Source organism: Apostichopus japonicus, chromosome 5 (assembly GCF_037975245.1).
Source record: "Apostichopus japonicus isolate 1M-3 chromosome 5, ASM3797524v1, whole genome shotgun sequence".
In the NCBI taxonomy this organism is placed as follows: Eukaryota; Metazoa; Echinodermata; class Holothuroidea; order Aspidochirotida; family Stichopodidae; genus Apostichopus; species Apostichopus japonicus.
In genome coordinates, this window is record NC_092565.1 from 24,130,673 (window position 1) to 24,155,370 (window position 24,698).

Genomic DNA, 24,698 nt, shown 5'->3' on the forward strand with positions numbered 1-24,698 from the left:
GAACTGTTAAATTACAAAGCATAATACTGCACCCTGCGAAAAAATATAACCTACACCAACTTCAGCACAGACCCTGACCTTCAGCAGTGACTCTGAAGATGGTAGTCCTCTCATGTGAGTTTATATCAAACAAAGAACTGTTATATTAGAAAGCATAATACTGCCCCCTGCGTAAAAAATGTAACCTACACCGTCTTCAGTACAGACCCTGACCTTCAGCAGTGACTCTGAAGATGGTAGTCCTCTCGTGTGAGTTTATATCATACAAAGAACTGTTATATTAGAAAGCATAATACTGCCCCCTGCGAAAAAGATATAACCTACACCGTCTTCAGCACAGACCCTGACCTTCAGCAGTGACTCTGAAGATGGTAGTCCTCTCGTGTGAGTTTATATCATACAAAGAACTGTTAAATTAGAAAGCATAATACTGCCCCCTGCGTAAAAAATATAACCTACAGCGTCTTCAGTACAGACCCTGACCTTCAGCAGTGACTCTGAAGATGGTAGTCCTCTCGTGTGAGTTTATATCATACAAAGAACTGTTAAATTACAAAGCATAATACTGCACCCTGCGAAAAAATATAACCTACACCAACTTCAGCACAGACCCTGACCTTCAGCAGTGACTCTGAAGATGGTAGTCCTCTCATGTGAGTTTATATCAAACAAAGAACTGTTATATTAGAAAGCATAATACTGCCCCCTGCGTAAAAAATGTAACCTACACCGTCTTCAGTACAGACCCTGACCTTCAGCAGTGACTCTGAAGATGGTAGTCCTCTCGTGTGAGTTTATATCATACAAAGAACTGTTATATTAGAAAGCATAATACTGCCCCCTGCGAAAAAGATATAACCTACACCGTCTTCAGCACAGACCCTGACCTTCAGCAGTGACTCTGAAGATGGTAGTCCTCTCGTGTGAGTTTATATCATACAGAGAACTGTTAAATTAGAAAGCATAATACTGCCCCCTGCGTAAAAAATATAACCTACAGCGTCTTCAGTACAGACCCTGACCTTCAGCAGTGACTCTGAAGATGGTAGTCCTCTCGTGTGAGTTTATATCATACAAAGAACTGTTATATTAGAAAGCATAATACTGCCCCCTGCGAAAAAGATATAACCTACACCGTCTTCAGCACAGACCCTGACCTTCAGCAGTGACTCTGAAGATGGTAGTCCTCTCATGTGAGTTTATATCATACAAAGAACTGTTGTATTAGAAAGCATAATACTGCCCCCTGCGTAAAAAATATAACCTACACCAACTTCAGCACAGACCCTGACCTTCAGCAGTGACTCTGAAGATGGTAGTCCTCTCATGTGAGTTTATATCAAACAAAGAACTGTTATATTAGAAAGCATAATACTGCCCCCTGCGTAAAAAATATAACCTACACCAACTGCAGTACAGACCCTGACCTTCAGCAGTGACTCTGAAGATGGTAGTCCTCTCATGTGAGTTTATATCATACAAAGAACTGTTATATTAGAAAGCATAATACTGCCCCCTGCGAAAAAGATATGACCTACACCAACTTCAGCACAGACCCTGACCTTCAGCAGTGACTCTGAAGATGGTAGTCCTCTCATGTGAGTTTATATCATACAAAGAACTGTTGTATTAGAAAGCATAATACTGCCCCCTGCGTAAAAAATATAACCTACACCAACTGCAGTACAGACCCTGACCTTCAGCAGTGACTCTGAAGATGGTAGTCCTCTCATGTGAGTTTATATCATACAAAGAACTGTTATATTAGAAAGCATAATACTGCCCCCTGCGAAAAAGATATGACCTACACCGTCTTCAGCACAGACCCTGACCTTCAGCAGTGACTCTGAAGATGGTAGTCCTCTCATGTGAGTTTATATCATACAAAGAACTGTTGTATTAGAAAGCATAATACTGCCCCCTGCGTAAAAAATATAACCTACACCAACTGCAGTACAGACCCTGACCTTCAGCAGTGACTCTGAAGATGGTAGTCCTCTCGTGTGAGTTTATATCATACAAAGAACTGTTATATTAGAAAGCATAATACTGCCCCCTGCGAAAAAGATATAACCTACACCGTCTTCAGCACAGACCCTGACCTTCAGCAGTGACTCTGAAGATGGTAGTCCTCTCATGTGAGTTTATATCATACAAAGAACTGTTATATTAGAAAGCATAATACTGCCCCCTGCGAAAAAAATATAACCTACACCAACTTCAGTACAGACCCTGACCTTCAGCAGTGACTCTGAAGATGGTAGTCCTCTCATGTGAGTTTATATCATACAAAGAACTGTTATATTAGAAAGCATAATACTGCCCCCTGCGAAAAAAATATAACCTACACCGTCTTCAGTACAGACCCTGACCTTCAGCAGTGACTCTGAAGATGGTAGTCCTCTCATGTGAGTTTATATCATACAAAGAACTGTTAAATTAAGAAACATAATACTGCCCCCTGCGAAAAAAATGTAACCTACACCGTGTTCAGTAATGACTTTTAACCATTTTTTCTCTATGTCTCTTTCAGGAAACCCAAGAGAAATGCAAGAATCTTGAAAGTTTTGAATTATAATGATGAAAGCGATTAACTTCCTCCATGAAAATAATCTCCATCAGCAAAGATCAAGTAGATTTTGAGTGGATGTCACACTTTTTATCAAAATGAGGGGTGCATTTATGGTAATGGTCTTTGCTGCTGTGAATTCCACATTCCAATCTGTATGAAGTTGGTTTAATATTTTGGCATATTGATTTGGTCCTGTGAATGTATAACATCAATGATTAATAATGGTAATCCAAGGGTATCTTTTTGCAAAGGAATTGATGTTACAAATCTTAACTTGTAATTTTGCTTTGATATTTTAATAGCTGAGATGAACATAAAGGTATACACTATATCTATACCATGTAATGATGTTAAACATTTTTGTACCCTGTTACTCCCTACCTGAAAGTCACCACCTCTGCTTTGAATGTTACAAGTAGTCAATAACAAAACTGTAATCTATGTATGCAATGCCATTCTTTATCAGATGTCAAGATTTTTTTATATTTTTTATTGTCTGTAGTTTCTTCCCCCCACCCTCTTTTAGTTATTCTTTAAGTTTAATGGGTCACTCACTGTACACTTCATTTTAAATGTTTACTTCTTACCCTGGAATAAAAGGTTTGCCCATGGCCCACCCATGCTATGATTGTTGCAACTAGCCTTTAAACATGTACATACAAGTGTCTTTTATTTCATCAATTTAAATTGGGCTGTATCTATCAGTTTGGTTTTGTCTTTAATTTCCCTATGATATCAATTTGTATTTCATCTTGTAGGTTGCATGGAGCCACACTTTATTCCAACCAATCTTTAACAAATTCTCAAGTTTTTCATAAAGAATAAGTTCATGATACTCAAGATATTAGGTCCAATATTGAAAATTTGAAGAAATATATCAAAAAGCAGGTATCTCTCCTGCAGGAGGTGATAATTGAGCTAACAGGAACAGTTAATCTATGGATGCTATATACACTCAGCTAAAATGATTTATTCATTATCTGCTGTACAGGTATACTCTTCTAAGATGATTGCATTTTAAGAACTATTCACATCCATGTTAAACATTAGTCAGAATAGTTTGCCTTTTGAAGCTAAGAAAACAATGAAAAACAGATATTAACTACTGTAAGATAAAATAGGTACTTATCAAGGACTCACATCTAATAACACATTTGTAATTCAGGTATGTTTGCATTGTCTTATACATATGTAAAGTATTTTCTCATTATGCTAATTACTATTATTCAAATGAACAACATTCAGTACCCTGTCTGTATATATTTAAGACCTTTATCTTCAAACTAATCAATGTAGGCTTTTCCACTTTTTTGTCTAAGCAGGAATAGATTCTCTAGAGTTACTATATCTGTATGTTTTGTTCGTTTTAATTTTCATCTAAACTCACGTAGCAAAGCCACAAACTCTAAGGCAATGGTATGCAAACTGTGGGGGGGGGGGGAGGGACATGGTTTAAAGGTGGAGTACAGTGGGAAATGTTGTATACCCATCTCCCCCCCCCCCCCCACACACACACACTGTAGCACATGATGAACTTCGCTGGTTTCTGCAGAGATCCAACACCCATGCTGTGAGCTGGGTATGTAGATGGATCCACAAGTGATCTTAATACATTGTTATAGTAAGTCATAATAATATCACATGTGACTGCCCTATATGGAGAATTGAATTGATTAGGTGGCTCATGTGGCAAAACAATTTGTACCTTGTAACAAACAGACTAACAAATGGAAGAGGTACATTATTATGATGGATTCAAGATGATTTGTATTTACAACAGCATTTGGGAATTTCATCAATTAAGACAACTCATATTGTAAATCATCGATACAATGTAACAATAATAGAAATGAGAGTTTATAATATCAATGCACATTTTCTGGAATTAGAAACATCCAATATTTATAAAAATAAATTTGACTAGACAATATGCAACATTTCCAGTGTCACAACTTACATGCTGAAATTAAACAGTAATTAAGTTACACTGCTATTTATTAATTTACACAGTTATTAATTTACACTGGTTTTATGCTGAAAATATTTTCAATATGCTAATTTTATACTACAAATGCTGTTTGTAGATGGATAGTTGCCCTTACAGGCACTGAAGACTCGCCCCAAACCGCGTGCTCGAGTCTTCACACCCTTTAATTTTCATTTCATTCCTACACTGAAATCCCATTCTCTGGTGACCATGCACTTGATTTTACATAATGCTGTTCATTTTGCATAAAGAGATCTTTTACCCTTCCTATATATCATCTACATGAAGGGTTTTTAACAGGCAGCCCGCAGGCCAAATTTGGTTGGCAAAGGATTTCAATCGGGCCCCAAAGAAAACAAAATGGTCTACAATCTTGCACTACAGGGGTATGTTAGGCCCTTAAGGTGTTAGGCTTGAGCATTCTACTGACCTACCATGCACATCACTTACTCTTTGTAGAGTGAGACTTAAATGTATTTGTCTCTCTGACCCTTTGCTCCAATCCCTGTTATTCTTTTGCCCTCTTAGAATCCCTTATCTGTTTTGATTACTTTTCAAAGAAGTAAAGGTTACCTTGATTTTCACATATTTCATATTTGTAAATAAACCACTTTTGCTCACTCCAGACAAAGCCATGCTGCTTGCAAAAATCCTATCAAAAGATATACCACTGAAGATGGGTTGGGAATTACACATTGCATCTCAAAGGCTACATATAATGCACCAAATTAGGCCTGCTAAAATTGCCTTGAAAGTAACGTACAAACATTTTTTTCAGATTCAGTACAGTACATTACCAGACACTGAGAAAGCATTATACCTCAATTAATATGAAAGCAAATTTTGGCAGTAATAGAGAGATAGAAAACAGCCCTATGACTTTATAATGTATTTGTGTTTATAACTGTTTTTAATCTCCCCATTACACAACTACAAATGCTCCCATGTTTTCTGTCTTTTACTGAACAACACAAGTACACAACAAGACAACAGTTGAAGTAATCTGATATCCTCAGTACGTCTGATTCTGGTCTCTGAAATTCCAACCATGTATCACATCAAGCAACAGTAATGATGTAACAATGCCTGGTCATAAAGAGGCCACACTTTAGTTACATATTATGATCTTCCCAGCATGCATCATTATGAGATGACTGGTCCTGCTGATAGTTTTCTAACGCTGTTAAATGACGACAGCTTCTGGCCGGCTACATTGGTTACGATCCCCTTGGACTGAAGGTTGGCTTGTTTTTCTCTTCGTTTTTCCAATTCTTTCCATCGACTTTCCTCAAGAGTTTGCTGTTAAGAAGAGATGCAAGTCAATTGTATTGGTACTTAAATGTCATTAGACAAAGTATTAAAGAAAATTAAAACAGGAGACAATTTAAAGGTGCAAAGATTATCATAATATCACACAGAAACACAAATTGGTTAATATACATTTTACCTGCTATGAAAGTATGTGGATTTAAGACTGCATTAGTAAAATACTTTATGAGCTTTGATATTCAACATGTAAAATCCCTCTTAAAAATAAGAATAGTCCTAGAACTAAAATAAACTTCAATGCAAGACAATGGAACTATTTGGAATTAACATATATAGAATATGACAAGCAGAACAATGGAACTGCCATAGAAGTTCCTTCTGCTAACTATTAACTAACATAAATGATCTAAGAGGTTAAAGTTCATCAGTATTAAAATTTGAGAAAGCTTATTCCTGGGTTTCACAATACCCAAAATCACTTTCAAACATTGAGACTATTTCTATTTGATAATTTCAAGTGTTTCAGTGAAGAAATGCTTTGAGGTTAGCAGTGCAATGTGTTTTATACTGATATTTTATTCTGATTATATGCTGATGCATTCCACAGCTTTATTGCCTTCAAAATTAACATTTATTGCCAAGGTAAATAATTTTAACAGACTACAAAAGCAAAATATTATATCTTGCTAATCTACAACGTTTTGCTTTGACGGCCTCACCTTTTGTTTTCCGAGATTTTTGGTCCTAGCCGATGCCTGTCTGTTTGGTGATACTTTCATCTCCTTGGATGCCTTCAGCCTCTCCTCTCGTTTTTTCTCTAGCTGTGCCTGGAGATCTTGTAATTTAGGGTCCTTCAACACTTGTTTCTGTTTCTGCAGTTTCTTTGCCTCATTCCTGCAGGAATTTTAGAATTTAGAAATCAAAATAAAGAACCTATATCTCAGATAAAGTACTCATAAGATGCTATTAAGGACAAATCAACATGTCTGGTCATTTAAAGGGGTTGTGGGTATACATGTACCACAGTTTGAGGTCTAGTACTCATAAGATGCTATTAAGGACAAATCAACATGTCTGGTCATTTAAAGGGGTTGTGGGTATACATGTACCACAGTTTGAGGTCTAGTACTCATAAGATGCTATTAAGGACAAATCAACATGTCTGGTCATTTAAAGGGGTTGTGGGTATACATGTACCACAGTTTGAGGTCTAGTACTCATAAGATGCTATTAAGGACAAATCAACATGTCTGGTCATTTAAAAGGCAACACTGACAAAACTTCAATAGTTCAAAAAGCTATAAACAGAGATTTGAGATCCTTATTGTTGAACAGGCTGGGAAATCAAACAAGTAGTAAATTGTCAGTGCTTAGAGGAAAGTCATGCTTGCTATTGTCAGCATTTTCTTTTTCATTCTATGCAGAGAGGGACCTTTCACCTGAACCAAGCTGCTTTATGATTGTTAATATTTGCACTAAAACAGATCATATTCTCTGACTATCAAGTTCCTTCTATATATATATATATATATTTGTTATGACTTAGTATTTTATTACCTGTTTTGTGTAGCTTGACCCTCAGCAGCCCTGTGTCTTGAGATCTGTTTGATTGTTTCCATTAACATTTGATCTTTGGCTTCTTTAGCCTCTAAGATGTCATCTCTTTTATTCTCTAACGTCTCTTCATCAGCAATCTTAAGGAAGGCCAGTCTCTCTTTAAGCTAAAAACAGTAAACAATGTAGATTAAAATATATAAAAAAAACCTGAATGTCTGAAAAGTTGAAATAGGATATGCAGATGGCCAAAACAGAAACACACCCAAACAAAAACAAAAAACCTCTATAAAGGAATATTTTTGCAGTAAATTACTCAATTTGGTTATATATGTTTCTTAATTTTATTGTATTCCTGACATAAGTAAAGCAAAATGAACAATATTATCAGAATTATATAAAATTGATAATTTGTCTTATGGCTATTGTAACCAAGTTTGTCATATTTTTTAATTTGATTCCATTTGTTTTTTTCCTTCTTAGTCTCCAGGATCAGAATGAATGAAAACTTGGAGATAAGTTTTGTTTGTTATTGACAATTAGAAATGTAATGCTTACCTCAGCAATGGACATCTCAGAAAGCAAGGCATGACCAGCTGTAGCGGTCCAGTCCACCAGCTTAGTTCTATCCTTAGGTAACGCCTCCATTGCTCGGATTTGCTGAATCAGTTCAACTTTTCGCTTCATATCCTCTTCGGCCTGTAAAAGGCAGAAACATCAGAGAACATTACAGCATCTCGTAGAGTATGGTTTGTACATCACAGCATTAAGTCACAACCTCACCCGAGTTATTTCACAACGGTCAGTTTCTTAATTCCTTCCCCCACACAGACACCCTCACCTTTAAACTACCAATTGGTTACTTTTGGCCTTGAGATAGGTGTCAGAAAATGCATACTGTTGACATTACACATACTTGGTACACAGAAGTCCAACAATAGCTGAACCAAAAGTCCAGTAATGGTAATAAAGTTCTATGATATAGGTCACTTAATATAACTGTTTCCATACAAATAATACTTGTAAGAAGACAGACATTACAATTGCTGGTTGTGCAAGATTGAAAGATGACCAACCACACTTAATTCCCCCCCCCCCCCCTCCGGCCTGCCACCCAAACAATATTAGAAAGCAAACAAGAAAATGAAACGAAAGTTAAAACTGCAAGTGAGTTTTATAGTTACCTCTTCAAAGGCTTGTTTCAGAAGTTCTCTGCTTTCTTCACTGACTTCAGCAACTGTATTATTTAATAAATAGAAGGTACTGTTACTTAGATATAATCACATCAGATGAAATGTATAATCAAATAAATAGAAGGTACTGTTACTTAGATATAATCACATCAGATGAACTGTATAATCAAATAAATAGAAGGTACTGTTACTTAGATATAATCACATCAGATGAACTGTATAATCAAATAAATAGAAGGTACTGTTACTTAGATATAATCACATCAGATGAAATGTATAATCAAATAAATAGAAGGTACTGTTACTTAGATATAATCACATCAGATGAACTGTATATTAAAATAAATAGAAGGTACTGTTACTTAGATATAATCACATCAGATGAAATGTATAATAAAATAAATAGAAGGTACTGTTACTTATAATCACATCAGATGAAATGTATAATCAAATAAATAGAAGGTACTGTTACTTAGATATAATCACATCAGATGAAATGTATAATCAAATAAATAGAAGGTACTGTTACTTAGATATAATCACATCAGATGAAATGTATAATCAAATAAATAGAAGGTACTGTTACTTAGATATAATCACATCAGATGAACTGTATAATCAAATAAATAGAAGGTACTGTTACTTAGATATAATCACATCAGATGAACTGTATAATCAAATAAATAGAAGGTACTGTTACTTAGATATAATCACATCAGATGAAATGTATAATCAAATAAATAGAAGGTACTGTTACTTAGATATAATCACATCAGATGAACTGTATATTAAAATAAATAGAAGGTACTGTTACTTAGATATAATCACATCAGATGAACTGTATAATCAAATAAATAGAAGGTACTGTTACTTAGATATAATCACATCAGATGAAATGTATAATCAAATAAATAGAAGGTACTGTTACTTAGATATAATCACATCAGATGAACTGTATAATCAAATAAATAGAAGGTACTGTTACTTAGATATAATCACATCAGATGAACTGTATAATCAAATAAATAGAAGGTACTGCTACTTAGATATAATCACATCAGATGAACTGTATAATCAAATAAATAGAAGGTACTGTTACTTAGATATAATCACATCAGATGAACTGTATAATCAAATAAATAGAAGGTACTGTTACTTAGATATAATCACATCAGATGAAATGTATAATCAAATAAATAGAAGGTACTGTTACTTAGATATAATCACATCAGATGAACTGTATAATCAAATAAATAGAAGGTACTGTTACTTAGATATAATCACATCAGATGAACTGTATAATTAAATAAATAGAAGGTACTGTTACTTAGATATAATCACATCAGATGAACTGTATAATAAAATAAATAGAAGGTACTGTTACTTAGATATAATCAGTTCAGATGAAATGTATAATAAAATAAATAGAAGGTACTATTACTTAGATATAATCACATCAGATGAAATGTATAATAAAATAAATAGAAGGTACTGTTACTTAGATATAATCACATCAGATGAACTGTATAATAAAACAAATAGAAGGTACTGTTACTTAGATATAATCACATCAGATGAACATAAGCAGCAAGTTCTATCATCTGACTACGACTATCTTAAACTTACTTGTTACTCTTCTGTACTCGTTACATCGTCAATGCAAATGTTTATAAAATATAAAAGAAACGTGTAGACTTCCATCGAATAGCATAATCATTCACAGATACAAACTTCAGTGCGGTAGTCTGACAGATATTTGAATACAACTGCCATCTACAACATGACAATTTCATTCCTTCTTAGTATTCAAACACAAAGAAATATGTTATGATGAGGGTACGAACCAAGATATAAATTATTAAATTTTAAATTCGTCAGAGCTTCGGGGTGACATTACTAGATGTCAAATAACAACTTACCTATCTTCTTTTTGTATTGGTGTAGTCGCACCTTGGCTTGTTTTGCATTTTCATGTCCAGACATGATGTCTTCCACAACTTGTTTCAGGACTTCTTCCTCTTGGAGACGTCGTTCTACATATTCCTGCATCAGTTGCTCGGCCTTAAGAGCACAAAAACAGTTTAGAAAGAGATTGAAGCATAAGATGAGATAATTGCTTAGGTGGGAGGGGATTTTATATGTTGATACTTTTGACCAACTAGAAGTGGGAAGCCATTTTATGATTGTACAAATAATTAAAGTTTGTAAAATGGAGAAGAAAATTGCTTCTGCCTGTAATAGGATTTACAGCAAGGACTGACCTTAACAATTTGTAAACAAAGATTTTAATAACAAGATATTTTTTAAATGAAGGGCTTTTAAACCAGTACTCTTATTTAAAGCCAGAAATGCAAACCTTCACCGAGCTTTCTTCATTGTAGTAAGTTGAAGGCTTAGGAAACAGAAATACCTGAAGATTCCTGTTCGCCCTTTTTTCGGTTTAAAAAGCATCAAGGGTTTTGCCAGGAATTGTATCATTTTGAAGAGTTTTTGCCCAAAGAGGCCTATCAATATTCCACTTTCCCTCTACAGGGATTTCCTCATCTCATAATCCCTTCCAACTTCTTCCTTGTAGGTCTAAGCATTTAAGATTTTGTTTATAATCTGTGAGCCATATCCCAGAGATCACCTTTTTTCATACAGGGGATCTTCTCAATACATTATACATCAATATGTGTGTCTCCTTTGGAGAGTCTTGAACATTAGCATTTGCTTCTCTAAGTTCTCATCATCATATTAACATCGGGTCAATACCTAAACTGAAACTTTCAGCAAAAACATGAAATAAAACCTTCTCCATATCCTCACCTCTTGTTTCATCTCTGCCACTTTCTGTTTATTTTCCTTGATGAGGTTTTGCCGTGCTAAGATGGCATCCTCGTGACTTAGTTTTCCTTCCAGCCTCCGTCTCTCAATTTCTCCCAGCTCTGCTTCCAGATCCTGCCGTCTCATCGACTGCTGCCATTCTAAAAACTCAGATGGATTCTTAGCACCTGCTTCTAAACTCTCCAACCTGACAGAAATAAACCCAAAAAACATTATAGTTTGGTGGGATCTTTACAAAAATGCATGCAATTTCAAACCAATTTTGCATATTTTCTTTAATGTGCCTTCCAAAACAAGCTCAGAATATCAAGAATTTAGTTTTTGAATTCAGGGTATTTAAGATTGCCCGCTCTCATACAGGTACAGGTAGGAACCAGCTTCTTTGCTCTAGTGGGTGCACTGATGAAAGAGAAGGCCAACTTGATTCACTGATATTCTAGTTTAGTCATTGCACCTCTGTAGTTGTTTTGGCAGAAGTTAGTTGGATTCCATTGCTAAAAACAAGAAGGAAGAGGTGTGACAAACTTTACGGCACTATTTGTATCAAACTCCTTTGAGTATACTGTAGTTTCCTAAGCAGACATCCTCTTCTCTCAAAGATGATAGTCCCCCCCCTCCTCCCCATTTTCATCACCTTGCTTAATCTGCCAGTTAATGCTAAGATTTGTGTGTAGCAATTGCTTGACAATAGTTAGACTCAACTCTGTATGCTATTGTCATAATCAAATGTTAATTACAAATATTACAAATAAAGTTAATTACTAAAGGTAGAAAATTCAAAATTTCAGACATTATTTATACATACTTTTTAATCTGTTCTTCTTCCCTCTTCTGATAGAGGGCTCCCTCTCTCAGGATGGTGGCAGCATTCAACTTAATGGGCACATGATCAGCAGTTACAGAGGGCGGTTTCCGTGCTTTGCTCTTGTTAAATTGTAGCTTGCCCTCCTCTTCGGCTTTTATCTTTGCCATTCTGCCCTTTGTTTTTGCCGATTTTTCTGCAGTCGCACACAAAAACTGGTTTCTTGTTGCCTCTAAAAGTTGTTCCTGTTATGAAGAGGAAATGTATTTTAAGTTATAAATCAAAACACCAGCAATAAAGTGCCTAAAATAAATGAAGAAATGATTGAATGAACCACCAAACAACAAACAGATCTACTAATGAAATTGCAATATGCACCAGTAATTTCATATCATAAAAACTGAAGCTTACTGGGAGTATCTTGTAGCAAACAGAACCATAGACTTTCCACTCCAGAAAAAATGAGACAAAATCTTCTACTTGGTTTTCTGACCTGTTTGGAAATTGATCTTACTATTCAAAAGATTCTGAATTGACAGAAAGTAAAAGCACCATCTCATATCTGAACTTTGCAAACCACTCACTTCTGCTCTTCTTCTGTTTCTTTCCTTGGCCTCTTCAACAATTTTATCCTCATTAGGATTGGAATAAGTTGACTTGGGTACCTATGAGAGAAAAATAATAACATGGAATTTGGTTTGACCCTGTGACCTCCTCATTATTCATGAGATGTGCACCAAAATCAATAGGGTTCATCTACTCACTATGGCGCATATATGTACCAAGTATGACTTCAATCCAACTTGTCGTTGTTCAGTTACCATGTTTGCAAGCTATAAAATCAACTTAAGCCCCACCCCTAATAAATATGCATAATATCAACTTAAACATACATTACCATGTACTTACTATCTACCAACATATTAATACCAAGTATGAATAATTCCGACTTTCGGTTGCGGGGTAATTAGCATTTGGAGATTTTCACGTTTGACCCCGTGACCTCATTATTATTCATGAAATGAGCACCAAAATCAATAGGGTTCTGCTACTTAGTATGGTGCATCTATGTACCAAGTATGACTTCATCCAACTTGCCATTGTTGAGTTATCGTGTTTACGAGCCAAGGGCGTCACATACACACACACACGCAATCACCATAGCATAGATTCCTTGAGCCTTTGGGGCAAGGAATCAAAATTGAATGTTGGATAAACATAAAACATAGTGAATTCATGGTAGACTGAGCCATTAGATTGGACTGAAATATAGTATTAGAAACCTCGCAGTTTATGAAGAGGTCACATATTACCATCTGTGTCCAAACACTTCACAAATTAAAGGACACAAGATTTGTGCCCCACCTTAAATTGTTGGTGCCCCTCCATATATTTTTGGTGTCACTTCAACTCATAATTCCTGGCTGTGGACCTGATAGCTTTATAGCAAAATACTATGCAAAATGTTGAAGTTGCTAAACAAGTGCAAAGAATATAGCAGATGTGTTTTTTACACAGGAACCTTAGCATTTTATAAGAGACAAACTGCTACACAAACTTTGAACCCTGAATTATTCTGAGTAATACACACACAGCTTAATGGACTAAACACAAGCCTAAACTCTACTGATCTGGGTGACTTGGGAGGTTTTAATAAACACTCCATATAAACAAACAGATCTACTCACAGTTCTAGGTCGTGCCACCTTTGGTATCTCTTCTGGTATGGGAACACTCTTGGGTTTTGGTTGTGTCAGCTTAAATTCTTTTACCTTGGTTGGATTCCTGGTATTGAGATTAGCTGGTATTTTGTTGGCTAACTTATCCCCCAGTTGATCTATAAGTTCTTGAAGCTCCGGTAGCCATCTGGAATAATTGTTATCGCAAGTAAACACTGTAGTTACTTCTGTAGGGCTCACTTCACTTTCTTCATGTCACCAATTTATCAAAAAGTGGATAAATTCAGAATGTTTTCTGGTTACTAAACAGCAGTAAACCAAACCTAAAACACAATTCCCTTATGTGATGGAGATGCTTGCAATGAAAAACCTTAGGTAGCATAAGAGAGACAAACTGTCATCATTACCTTTAACTAATAAGATAGTCACTATGACTGTCCATAACAAGCCTTCTCCCACCCTTCCCATCCCCCTTAGGTAGTATAAGAGAGACTGTCATCATAACCTTTAACTAATAAGATAGTCACTATGACTGTCTACAACAAGCCTTCTCCCACCCTTCCCATCCCCCTTAGGTAGTATAAGAGAGACTGTCATCATAACCTTTAACTAATATGATATAGTCACTATGACTGTCCATAACAAGCCTTCTCCCACCCTTCCCATCCCCCTTAGGTAGTATAAGAGAGACTGTCATCATAGCCTTTAACTTATATGATATAGTCACTATGACTGTCTACAACAAGCCTTCTCCCACCCTTCTCCTTCCCCCTTAGGTAGTATAAGAGAGACAGTCATCATTACCTTTAACTAATAAGATAGTCACTATGACTGTCTATAACAAGCCTTCTCCCACCCTTCCCATCCCCCTTAGGTAGTATAAGAGAGACTGTCATCATAGCCTTTAACTTATATGATATAGTCACTATGACTGTCTACAACAAGCCTTCTCCCACCCTTCTCCTTCCCCCTTAGGTAGTATAAGAGAGACAGTCATCATTACCTTTAACTAATAAGATAGTCACTATGACTGTCTATAACAAGCCTTCTCCCACCCTTCCCATCCCCCTTAGGTAGTATAAGAGAGACTGTCATCATAGCCTTTAACTTATATGATATAGTCACTATGACTGTCTACAACAAGCCTTCTCCCACCCTTCTCCTTCCCCCTTAGGTAGTATAAGAGAGACAGTCATCATTACCTTTAACTAATAAGATAGTCACTATGACTGTCCATAACAAGCCTTCTCCCACCCTTCCCATCCCCCTTAGGTAGTATAAGAGAGACTGTCATCATAACCTTTAACTTATATGATATAGTCACTATGACTGTCTACAACAAGCCTTCTCCCACCCTTCTCCTTCCCCCTTAGGTAGTATAAGAGAGACTGTCATCATAGCCTTTAACTTATATGATATAGTCACTATGACTGTCTACAACAAGCCTTCTCCCACCCTTCCCATCCCCCTTAGGTAGTATAAGAGAGACTGTCATCATAACCTTTAACTTATATGATATAGTCACTATGACTGTCTACAACAAGCCTTCTCCCACCCTTCCCATCCCCCTTAGGTAGTATAAGAGAGACTGTCATCATAGCCTTTAACTTATATGATATAGTCACTATGACTGTCTACAACAAGCCTTCTCCCACCCTTCCCATCCCCCTTAGGTAGTATAAGAGAGACTGTCATCATAGCCTTTAACTTATATGATATAGTCACTATGACTGTCTACAACAAGCCTTCTCCCACCCTTCCCATCCCCCTTAGGTAGTATAAGAGAGACTGTCATCATAGCCTTTAACTTATATGATATAGTCACTATGACTGTCTACAACAAGCCTTCTCCCACCCTTCTCCTTCCCCCTTAGGTAGTATAAGAGAGACAGTCATCATTACCTTTAACTAATAAGATAGTCACTATGACTGTCTACAACAAGCCTTCTCCCACCCTTCCCATCCCCCTTAGGTAGTATAAGAGAGACTGTCATCATAACCTTTAACTTATATGATATAGTCACTATGACTGTCTACAACAAGCCTTCTCCCACCCTTCCCATCCCCCTTAGGTAGTATAAGAGAGACTGTCATCATAGCCTTTAACTTATATGATATAGTCACTATGACTGTCTACAACAAGCCTTCTCCCACCCTTCCCATCCCCCTTAGGTAGTATAAGAGAGACTGTCATCATAGCCTTTAACTTATATGATATAGTCACTATGACTGTCTACAACAAGCCTTCTCCCACCCTTCTCCTTCCCCCTTAGGTAGTATAAGAGAGACTGTCATCATTGCCTTTAACTAATAAGATAGTCACTATGACTGTCTATAACAAGCCTTCTCCCACCCTTCCCATCCCCCTTAGGTAGTATAAGAGAGACTGTCATCATAGCCTTTAACTTATATGATATAGTCACTATGACTGTCTACAACAAGCCTTCTCCCACCCTTCCCATCCCCCTTAGGTAGAATAAGAGAGACTGTCATCATAGCCTTTAACTTATATGATATAGTCACTATGACTGTCTACAACAAGCCTTCTCCCACCCTTCTCCTTCCCCCTTAGGTAGTATAAGAGAGACAGTCATCATTACCTTTAACTAATAAGATAGTCACTATGACTGTCCATAACAAGCCTTCTCCCACCCTTCCCATCCCCCTTAGGTAGTATAAGAGAGACTGTCATCATAACCTTTAACTTATATGATATAGTCACTATGACTGTCTACAACAAGCCTTCTCCCACCCTTCCCATCCCCCTTAGGTAGTATAAGAGAGACTGTCATCATAGCCTTTAACTTATATGATATAGTCACTATGACTGTCTACAACAAGCCTTCTCCCACCCTTCCCATCCCCCTTAGGTAGTATAAGAGAGACTGTCATCATAACCTTTAACTTATATGATATAGTCACTATGACTGTCTACAACAAGCCTTCTCCCACCCTTCCCATCCCCCTTAGGTAGTATAAGAGAGACTGTCATCATAACCTTTAACTAATATGATATAGTCACTATGACTGTCTACAACAAGCCTTCTCCCACCCTTCCCATCCCCCTTAGGTAGTATAAGAGAGACTGTCATCATAACCTTTAACTTATATGATATAGTCACTATGACTGTCTACAACAAGCCTTCTCCCACCCTTCCCATCCCCCTTAGGTAGTATAAGAGAGACTGTCATCATAGCCTTTAACTTATATGATATAGTCACTATGACTGTCTACAACAAGCCTTCTCCCACCCTTCCCATCCCCCTTAGGTAGTATAAGAGAGACTGTCATCATAGCCTTTAACTTATATGATATAGTCACTATGACTGTCTACAACAAGCCTTCTCCCACCCTTCTCCTTCCCCCTTAGGTAGTATAAGAGAGACTGTCATCATTGCCTTTAACTAATAAGATAGTCACTATGACTGTCTATAACAAGCCTTCTCCCACCCTTCCCATCCCCCTTAGGTAGTATAAGAGAGACTGTCATCATAGCCTTTAACTTATATGATATAGTCACTATGACTGTCTACAACAAGCCTTCTCCCACCCTTCCCATCCCCCTTAGGTAGAATAAGAGAGACTGTCATCATAGCCTTTAACTTATATGATATAGTCACTATGACTGTCTACAACAAGCCTTCTCCCACCCTTCTCCTTCCCCCTTAGGTAGTATAAGAGAGACAGTCATCATTACCTTTAACTAATAAGATAGTCACTATGACTGTCCATAACAAGCCTTCTCCCACCCTTCCCATCCCCCTTAGGTAGTATAAGAGAGACTGTCATCATAACCTTTAACTTATATGATATAGTCACTATGACTGTCTACAACAAGCCTTCTCCCACCCTTCCCATCCCCCTTAGGTAGTATAAGAGAGACTGTCATCATAGCCTTTAACTTATATGATATAGTCACTATGACTGTCTACAACAAGCCTTCTCCCACCCTTCCCATCCCCCTTAGGTAGTATAAGAGAGACTGTCATCATAACCTTTAACTTATATGATATAGTCACTATGACTGTCTACAACAAGCCTTCTCCCACCCTTCCCATCCCCCTTAGGTAGTATAAGAGAGACTGTCATCATAACCTTTAACTAATATGATATAGTCACTATGACTGTCTACAACAAGCCTTCTCCCACCCTTCCCATCCCCCTTAGGTAGTATAAGAGAGACTGTCATCATAACCTTTAACTTATATGATATAGTCACTATGACTGTCTACAACAAGCCTTCTCCCACCCTTCCCATCCCCCTTAGGTAGTATAAGAGAGACTGTCATCATAGCCTTTAACTAATAAGATATAGTCACTATGACTGTCTATAACAAGCCTTTCTCCCACCCTTCTCCTTCCCTCTTCCCCAAATGGAATTGGGGAGGTTTTTCTATCATCTTCTTCTTCATTTAGCTTGAGGTGTTAGCAACTGTAGCTCATACATGAATGGTAATGGTTGGGTTTGTTGGATAAAGATTAAAGAAGAAATATCAAGTTGTAAAGATGAATTATATGAGTGTGAATGAAAAAGGAATGTAGCAAAAAATATCATAATAAAAAGACCAGATGGACATAGGAACCATCAACAATTTATCAGATCAGCAATCAAAAATGAACGAATGAAATAAGTGATTCCAACATTTTTACCTCATAATTGGAGATAGGAGTTGTACTTGTACATAGCTGTGTTCATAGATTTGGCTCCACTCATCTTTCATCCATGAATTCAAATTTAAGTCATCAAGGAAGAAATATAGAAACTGTAAATTGGGGGGGGGGGGGAGGGAAGAACAAAGAATGAAATTGTGTTAAAACTTAAAATTCATCACTTTTAAGAAGAGCCTTTTATAGAGAGCATAAGTGATTATTGCTGAAATACTACATTTTGCATATAATAAGTCTGAAGACTCAGCATGAAAATCAAACGAGATATGTGGGTTTTATGGCAGCATTCTTGTAATATTACCAACATGTGAACATTACTATGATGTCACGGAATAAGTTATCCAGTTTCACATCGCAAGATGCTACACAAAATGGTGGAGTTGCTACAAGTGTAAAGATTTACCGACTTATACAACAAGCTATTCAAATTCGGAGTATTTGAAAAATACCACGAAAAATGTGAACACTAAATTATTCCCTGGATGTTACTGCCAAAATGAACCCTCCCATATCACAGCTTATGAGAGTTGCATTATTTGAATGTTGTGCCCTTCCATATCACAGCTTATGAGAGTTGCATTATTTGAATGTGTGTAATGAACAAACACATGACCCAGTGACCAGATTCATTCATAACTTGGAGCGCAAACAATTTTCCACTTTAAAAAAGTAAAATGTATATGAATTTTGAAATGTTCCTCTTCGGTATGTCACCTTAAGAATGCAACAGGGAAATGTTTCCTACATTCTAATCTTCTCCTTGCTTTGCATTATGTAGACCTATTAAAAACGACAGAAACTAAGGCAGGCAGAACAACCACCAGTCTTTGGACATCTTCAAATGTTTTAAACTCACAAATAAAAAAACATTTTTACCTTGTGCATCTTGCTAACATCCTGAGATCGAACAAACTTTCCAAAATTAGCTGTTCCTAGCTCATCAAGTCGGTGTAAGGCTAAGTAACATAACACTAGAGAAAAGAAATTGAATTGTGCATCAATAATACCTACAAGTTAACTCATTCTATATTGACATAAATCATAACTGGCTAAAATAGTGGTCTATGTGCAAACCTGATGAAGTACTGTGTCCTACTGGACCTAGTCTTTCTTTTTAACACAAATTGAAATTATAATACTGTACGGTGTTTGCCTTTATGTTCAATCTCTACGTCATGAAATCCTGCCTTATTTATTTGCTAAATGCCAGTGGAGTTTGCAGTTTGGCAATAGAAAAACAGGGACCTGCATTTTGATGGAAATACATAAGAACATAAACACATTATAAGAAAGGTAACAACCGTCAGTCAAATATCGGCATAATTTCATGCACCTAACATAAGCCTTGTATCACTGCTTATTATCAGTCAATATTGGGTTGCTCCCATAGGCCTGTAATTTTAAATTGAAATAGCCATTAGATTATTTTAAGTTCTTGCAATTTTAGCAAGTGGCTATGTTGTAAAATTATAGGCCTGCGGTCACTAATCTTACAAGTCCATTCATTTTATGGTTGAGGTGAAGTATATAACTATCTCAAAAGCTCTCTAATAGGAATGTGAGTAAGAGGGTAGGTGTATGATGTATGTAAAATGTATTCTTTACCCTTGATTGATGACTGCAATGGATAGCAACTTCATTTTGCCTACAGAATGACTCCAGAATGACCAACTAGTGGAAATTTATAGCCCTACCAAAAACTGATAAGAAAAACTTCCACATCAGTTCTGATACTTTAAAGGGTGTGAAGACTCGCGCACAAAGAAACGTCTCATGCCGGTAATCTGACCTAGTTTCGAATGAGGTGTAACAGAAGTGTTAGACACCACCATCGATCCCAGAAAATACACGCACAGCTTGCTACCGTCGGTAATTAGACACTAGTGTACAGTCAATACATACAGCCACGGTCAATACCCACAACACAGTGTACATAGCAGCGTGGACATCTCAGGTCTAGATTAAAGATAACAAGGTTATCACGTTTCATTACTGTCTGCATTTTGTAGCAACAAGAAGAAAACGTCATTTGCAAGCATTAGAAAGTTAACATTTTTAGAGCGCGTCACACGGTTTGGGGCGAGTCTTCAATGCCTTTAATTAGCATAGGCCTACAGGTAAATCTGCTATAGAAGTGTTGAAAGCCTATATGCTACTAAGGTACACACTTATTAAATCTTTGTTGTGACACTTATGCAACCAAGTTAATAAAACATAAGAGGGGAAGGGAGGGAACATGCTATGCATGTTGCTAGGAGACATAATGTTGCAAATACAACCCAAATCTTGTAATAATGCAATTCCATTTGTCCTAACAAGTCCCCTTATTAACATTGCTGATAAATTGTCTTGATCAAATGCATTGTGGGAAAACCTTTGAAGGTGCATTGTTTGCAGTCTTACCAGTGTAAAGATTTTTGTCAGCCTTTAAACAGCTTTTGCCATCTTGAATGTAGAAACCATTCACCACAACTTTCATTATTTTAGTATGACGCACACATCCTGAAAATACCTCTGTGATGAAGGTCTTGTCAGTTTCCTGCAGGTCCTGGTATAAAGGATTGACAATGGAAAAAAATACTCTGGTTAACTTTGCATCTACTTGTTTAATTTTGTACAGGTTCATACTTATAGGCTATTGTCACTAAAAGTAAGCATGCTATGACCTATGACCTTTCAAATCATTCTGTAATATTCTGTAATGTCAGAATGAAACAGTTCAATGTATAAGTGGCATACTATATTTTGGGCATGGATGTAAAATGCAATGTTCAAGCTTGAGTATGAGTGACCAATATTTGAATTTCTAGCATTTTCTAGGGCAATACTAATGATCTTGTAATACACACTACAATGCACTAAACAACAGCAGCTCTAGGAGAGCAATCCCGTGGGACTCAATGATTCACCAATTTGCTGAACCTCTCAGTTGACGTTTATAACTCGTAACAATTATTATTAAGAGTAAAGGGATGCTACAAAAGGAAAATATAACTCTCTGCTTATATCTGAGCATCAAAGTTGGATACAAAGTATGAAACTTTACATATAATATTGATGCTGTATGTTTACCTTGTTATCTGTAAAGTATATCTTTATGTGCTGATCTACACCGACCGTGTTGGCATCAAATGAGTCAAGAATGTTGACACAGTGTCGGAGGAGTCTTGCATAATTCGATACAGACATTGCCTAAAATTGAAGAAAGACAGAGATTGTGACATTTTCAAATGTTACAAATTAAGTGCACTTTCAATTCAAATATGGGAAGTAGGAATAAAAATACTTTGTTTTCAACATAACGTTTGGAGGATGTAAAATTAGGTGCTACTGCTCTTTGGTTGGTTGCAAGTATGAATTTTGATTATGATAATTTCAATATTCACAGCAACATCTTTGTATACCAAAGTGAATACTTTTAGGGTTCCCCAAACTAATGAACCTATCTAAGATAATCACATCACCTGGTCACTTTCCCATACTTCAAAGGTTAATAAAGCATGCACGCAGGTTAAATAATTATCTGAGGTAGATAATACATAATTTGATGATCCAAAAACAAAACTTTTCATGGTCTACCTATACATGACATTACGGTGACTTGAAGTTGTACACAAAAGTATAGCCAATTACAGTATGTAATTAACATACTGTATAAAAATAAATATATATAACACTTTACATAAAAGAATATATATAACGTAATTGATCATGGGGATTGTTGTAACTTGTTGTTGTATACAAAAAGAGGCGTGCTTAGGCCCTATATACCTACAGTAAGCTTTCATAGAGTGTTTCTACAGGACTGTAAGTATAGTCAGTATTGCAAAGTTCGGAACAATGCAAAGTTCGGACACCCTAAGAAATACACGATTTCACCATGACAACCTACAGGAAGAGAAAAATTTCACCAAAAAGTACGAAGCTACAGTTATTTTCTCTCCAAAATGACCCGTGTGCAAGAAAGTACTTACAAATTTGTCAATAAAATGACAGAGATTTATGAAGTCTGTTATAATTACTGAAAGAGCAACTGCGCCACCAATTTTATCACCAGCGCCACACTGTGGGTTGGGTGTCCGAACTTCGCAATACTCTAGCAAAGAAATACCTGTTCCACAATCACAAAGAATCTTCTTGGAATACAACGTGAAAACAGTTTGCAGGAAAGAAAGTTTGGCCGTGTATCGTAATATAACACAATTCTCCCACCATATCAAGTATATTTTCAGGTGATTTAGACCAGAAGATATAGTTTTGGGGTGTTTTAAGGATTAGGTGTCCGAACTTCGAAGTGACCATGCTACTACAGAATTAAAAGTATTTTACCAGGCCTATTCGGGACAGGAAGGGGGGGGGGGGGGAGGAGGGACTTGATCAGCAGTGGCCGAATTACTGGACTAGCCTAAGCAGGGAGTTAGAAGTTTCTTGATTTACTCATGACAATGGAATGTGGGAGTTAGAAAGGTTGCAGTATTTGATCATCAGTTTGAAGCTTTCACAGGTTCCATCCTCCAAACTTCCAACAAGTAACATTAGCCAAGCTGCAGTTTATCTTGCAGGACTTTTATCAAAATGTCAGGAAAGCATGATCTCTTTGCCTATCATAAGGACACTTATGACAGGAGCAGCAATCTAAATTTACTGTGACTAGTTTTTTGTTTAATCCATTCAGAAGGCCTAGGCTAGTCTATCTTTTTTAAGGCTTGAGTTAAGGCCCGGTCACACCACAGCGATATTTTATCGAAATACGGTCCGATTTTTCCGATTTAAGGCCGAAGAGTGAGGTTTGTGGTAGTGAATGTAATGAATGCAGTAGAATATTCGAATACCTACTTCAAATCTGAGGGGTTCTAGAACTGACTACATTCTGAAGTGACGTCACATCGAAAAGCGATAAAAATCGGAAGAGAAATCGGATAGCTAACCGATAAAAGGAAACTGAGTCAATATCAAAAGTTAGGAGAGGGCTATTCCACATCGGAATGGCTCAACAGATAGCAAATCAGGTCCTTTATCACTGTGGCTAGAAGACCCGAACGAAAAACTGTCTGTTTCGATTCCTCTGGGAAAATCGGATAGTATTCCGATAAAATATCGGTATAGTGTGACCGGGCCTTAATACTTCGTTATTGATACAACGTTAGTTCTATGTATCCTAGCCTACGGTAAGTGTACATTGGTTTAACTTTGGCGTAAAACGTTGGTGGTTTGTGTTTTCTACGAATACGTACATAAAAAACTATAACATGCCCTTGTTTTCACAGTACCGTATATAGGTAAGGAGACTAATGCTCTGGAAAGGAAAGCCGAGTAGGAAGTTTGCCTTCAGATTTTTAGGCTAGGACCACCCCAGCTTTCAGACAGAAAGATGTTACCAACGAAGATGTTTGCTTGACAACATCCTTGGCCATTAGATGGCGCTCGATATATAAACACGATTGTGCTAAAGATAAATTGTAAGAACTTCATACCGAGCGGCAGCATTATGTCACGCCCACAATTTTGTGATAACGAATAGAATCGCGTCATTTGCAACGTCACACTTCTTGTTTTGCTACGTCCACACATAAAAATAAAGGATCGATTAAGAAACTACATAAAATACTGTATTTGGGGTACAATGATTGCTTTTGGTTGTGTACTGTTGACTTGCTGTTGATCAATAATAATTCGCGTCCCACATCAGAGAGTAAAGGTTATCCAATTTCTCAACTAGGCCGTGGACTGGGACGGTTGTTAATCGTTAAGAGTGCATGTATAAATCTCAAAACCGGAAAACTATTGGCTTCTGGCATCTTAATTATTATTATTTTTTAAATGTATTACTGATATTAGGCCTACTTTAAAATAAACCGTAAATTCGTTGTCCCGTTGCCGTAATTTTACGCAACGGAACCAGGGGCATATCCAGGATTTTCCAATAGGGGGGCAATTTTTGCTTTCGAAGAAGGGCTGAAATGCAAAATGGTGCCATGTGCATGGGCGGCGATCCGTACTTCCGAGTGGGGGGGGGGGGGGTATGACCTTGTTGACTATCTAAGCGTAGCGCCACCATGAGTTGGCGCGAAGCGTACAAGAAAATTTTGGGATTAACAAACCCTCTAGATGGCCGGAAACGGCACTTCCCGAGGTTTCCAAGCGGCA

The 24,698-nt window shown here is 36.9% G+C and overlaps 2 protein-coding genes across 4 annotated transcripts in view; one reads left to right on the forward strand and one right to left on the reverse strand.

The window, feature by feature from the left end:
• The window catches only part of LOC139968137 (condensin complex subunit 3-like), a 30,034-nt gene extending 26,115 nt beyond the window's left edge, over positions 1-3,919 (forward strand). Inside the window, exon 23 of the mRNA XM_071972520.1 lies at positions 2,534-3,919. Within this exon, the coding sequence (XP_071828621.1) occupies positions 2,534-2,594 (61 nt within the window). The 3' untranslated portion in view covers positions 2,595-3,919. The remainder of the gene's footprint in view (positions 1-2,533) is intronic.
• Positions 3,920-4,322: 403 nt separating this feature from the next.
• On the reverse strand, positions 4,323-23,981 carry LOC139968138 (cilia- and flagella-associated protein 99-like). 3 transcript variants are annotated; one of them, XM_071972521.1, is made up of 15 exons: positions 23,822-23,981; positions 21,624-21,743; positions 20,955-21,099; positions 19,428-19,522; positions 18,534-18,646; positions 13,892-14,069; positions 12,788-12,868; positions 12,207-12,448; positions 11,384-11,588; positions 10,495-10,636; positions 8,567-8,619; positions 7,941-8,081; positions 7,386-7,549; positions 6,548-6,722; positions 4,323-5,858 (listed from the first exon to the last, which is right to left on the reverse strand). In XM_071972521.1, exons 2-15 carry the CDS (start codon positions 21,738-21,740, stop codon positions 5,703-5,705), a joined length of 2,007 nt encoding a protein of 668 aa, XP_071828622.1. In that variant the 5' UTR covers positions 21,741-21,743; positions 23,822-23,981; the 3' UTR covers positions 4,323-5,702. The 3 variants fall into 3 exon arrangements, with proteins under 3 accessions (XP_071828622.1, XP_071828623.1, XP_071828624.1); XM_071972522.1 differs by having other exon boundaries at positions 23,786-23,977; XM_071972523.1 differs by lacking the exon at positions 23,822-23,981 and adding an exon at positions 22,663-22,868.
• Between the last annotated feature and the right edge of the window lie 717 nt (positions 23,982-24,698).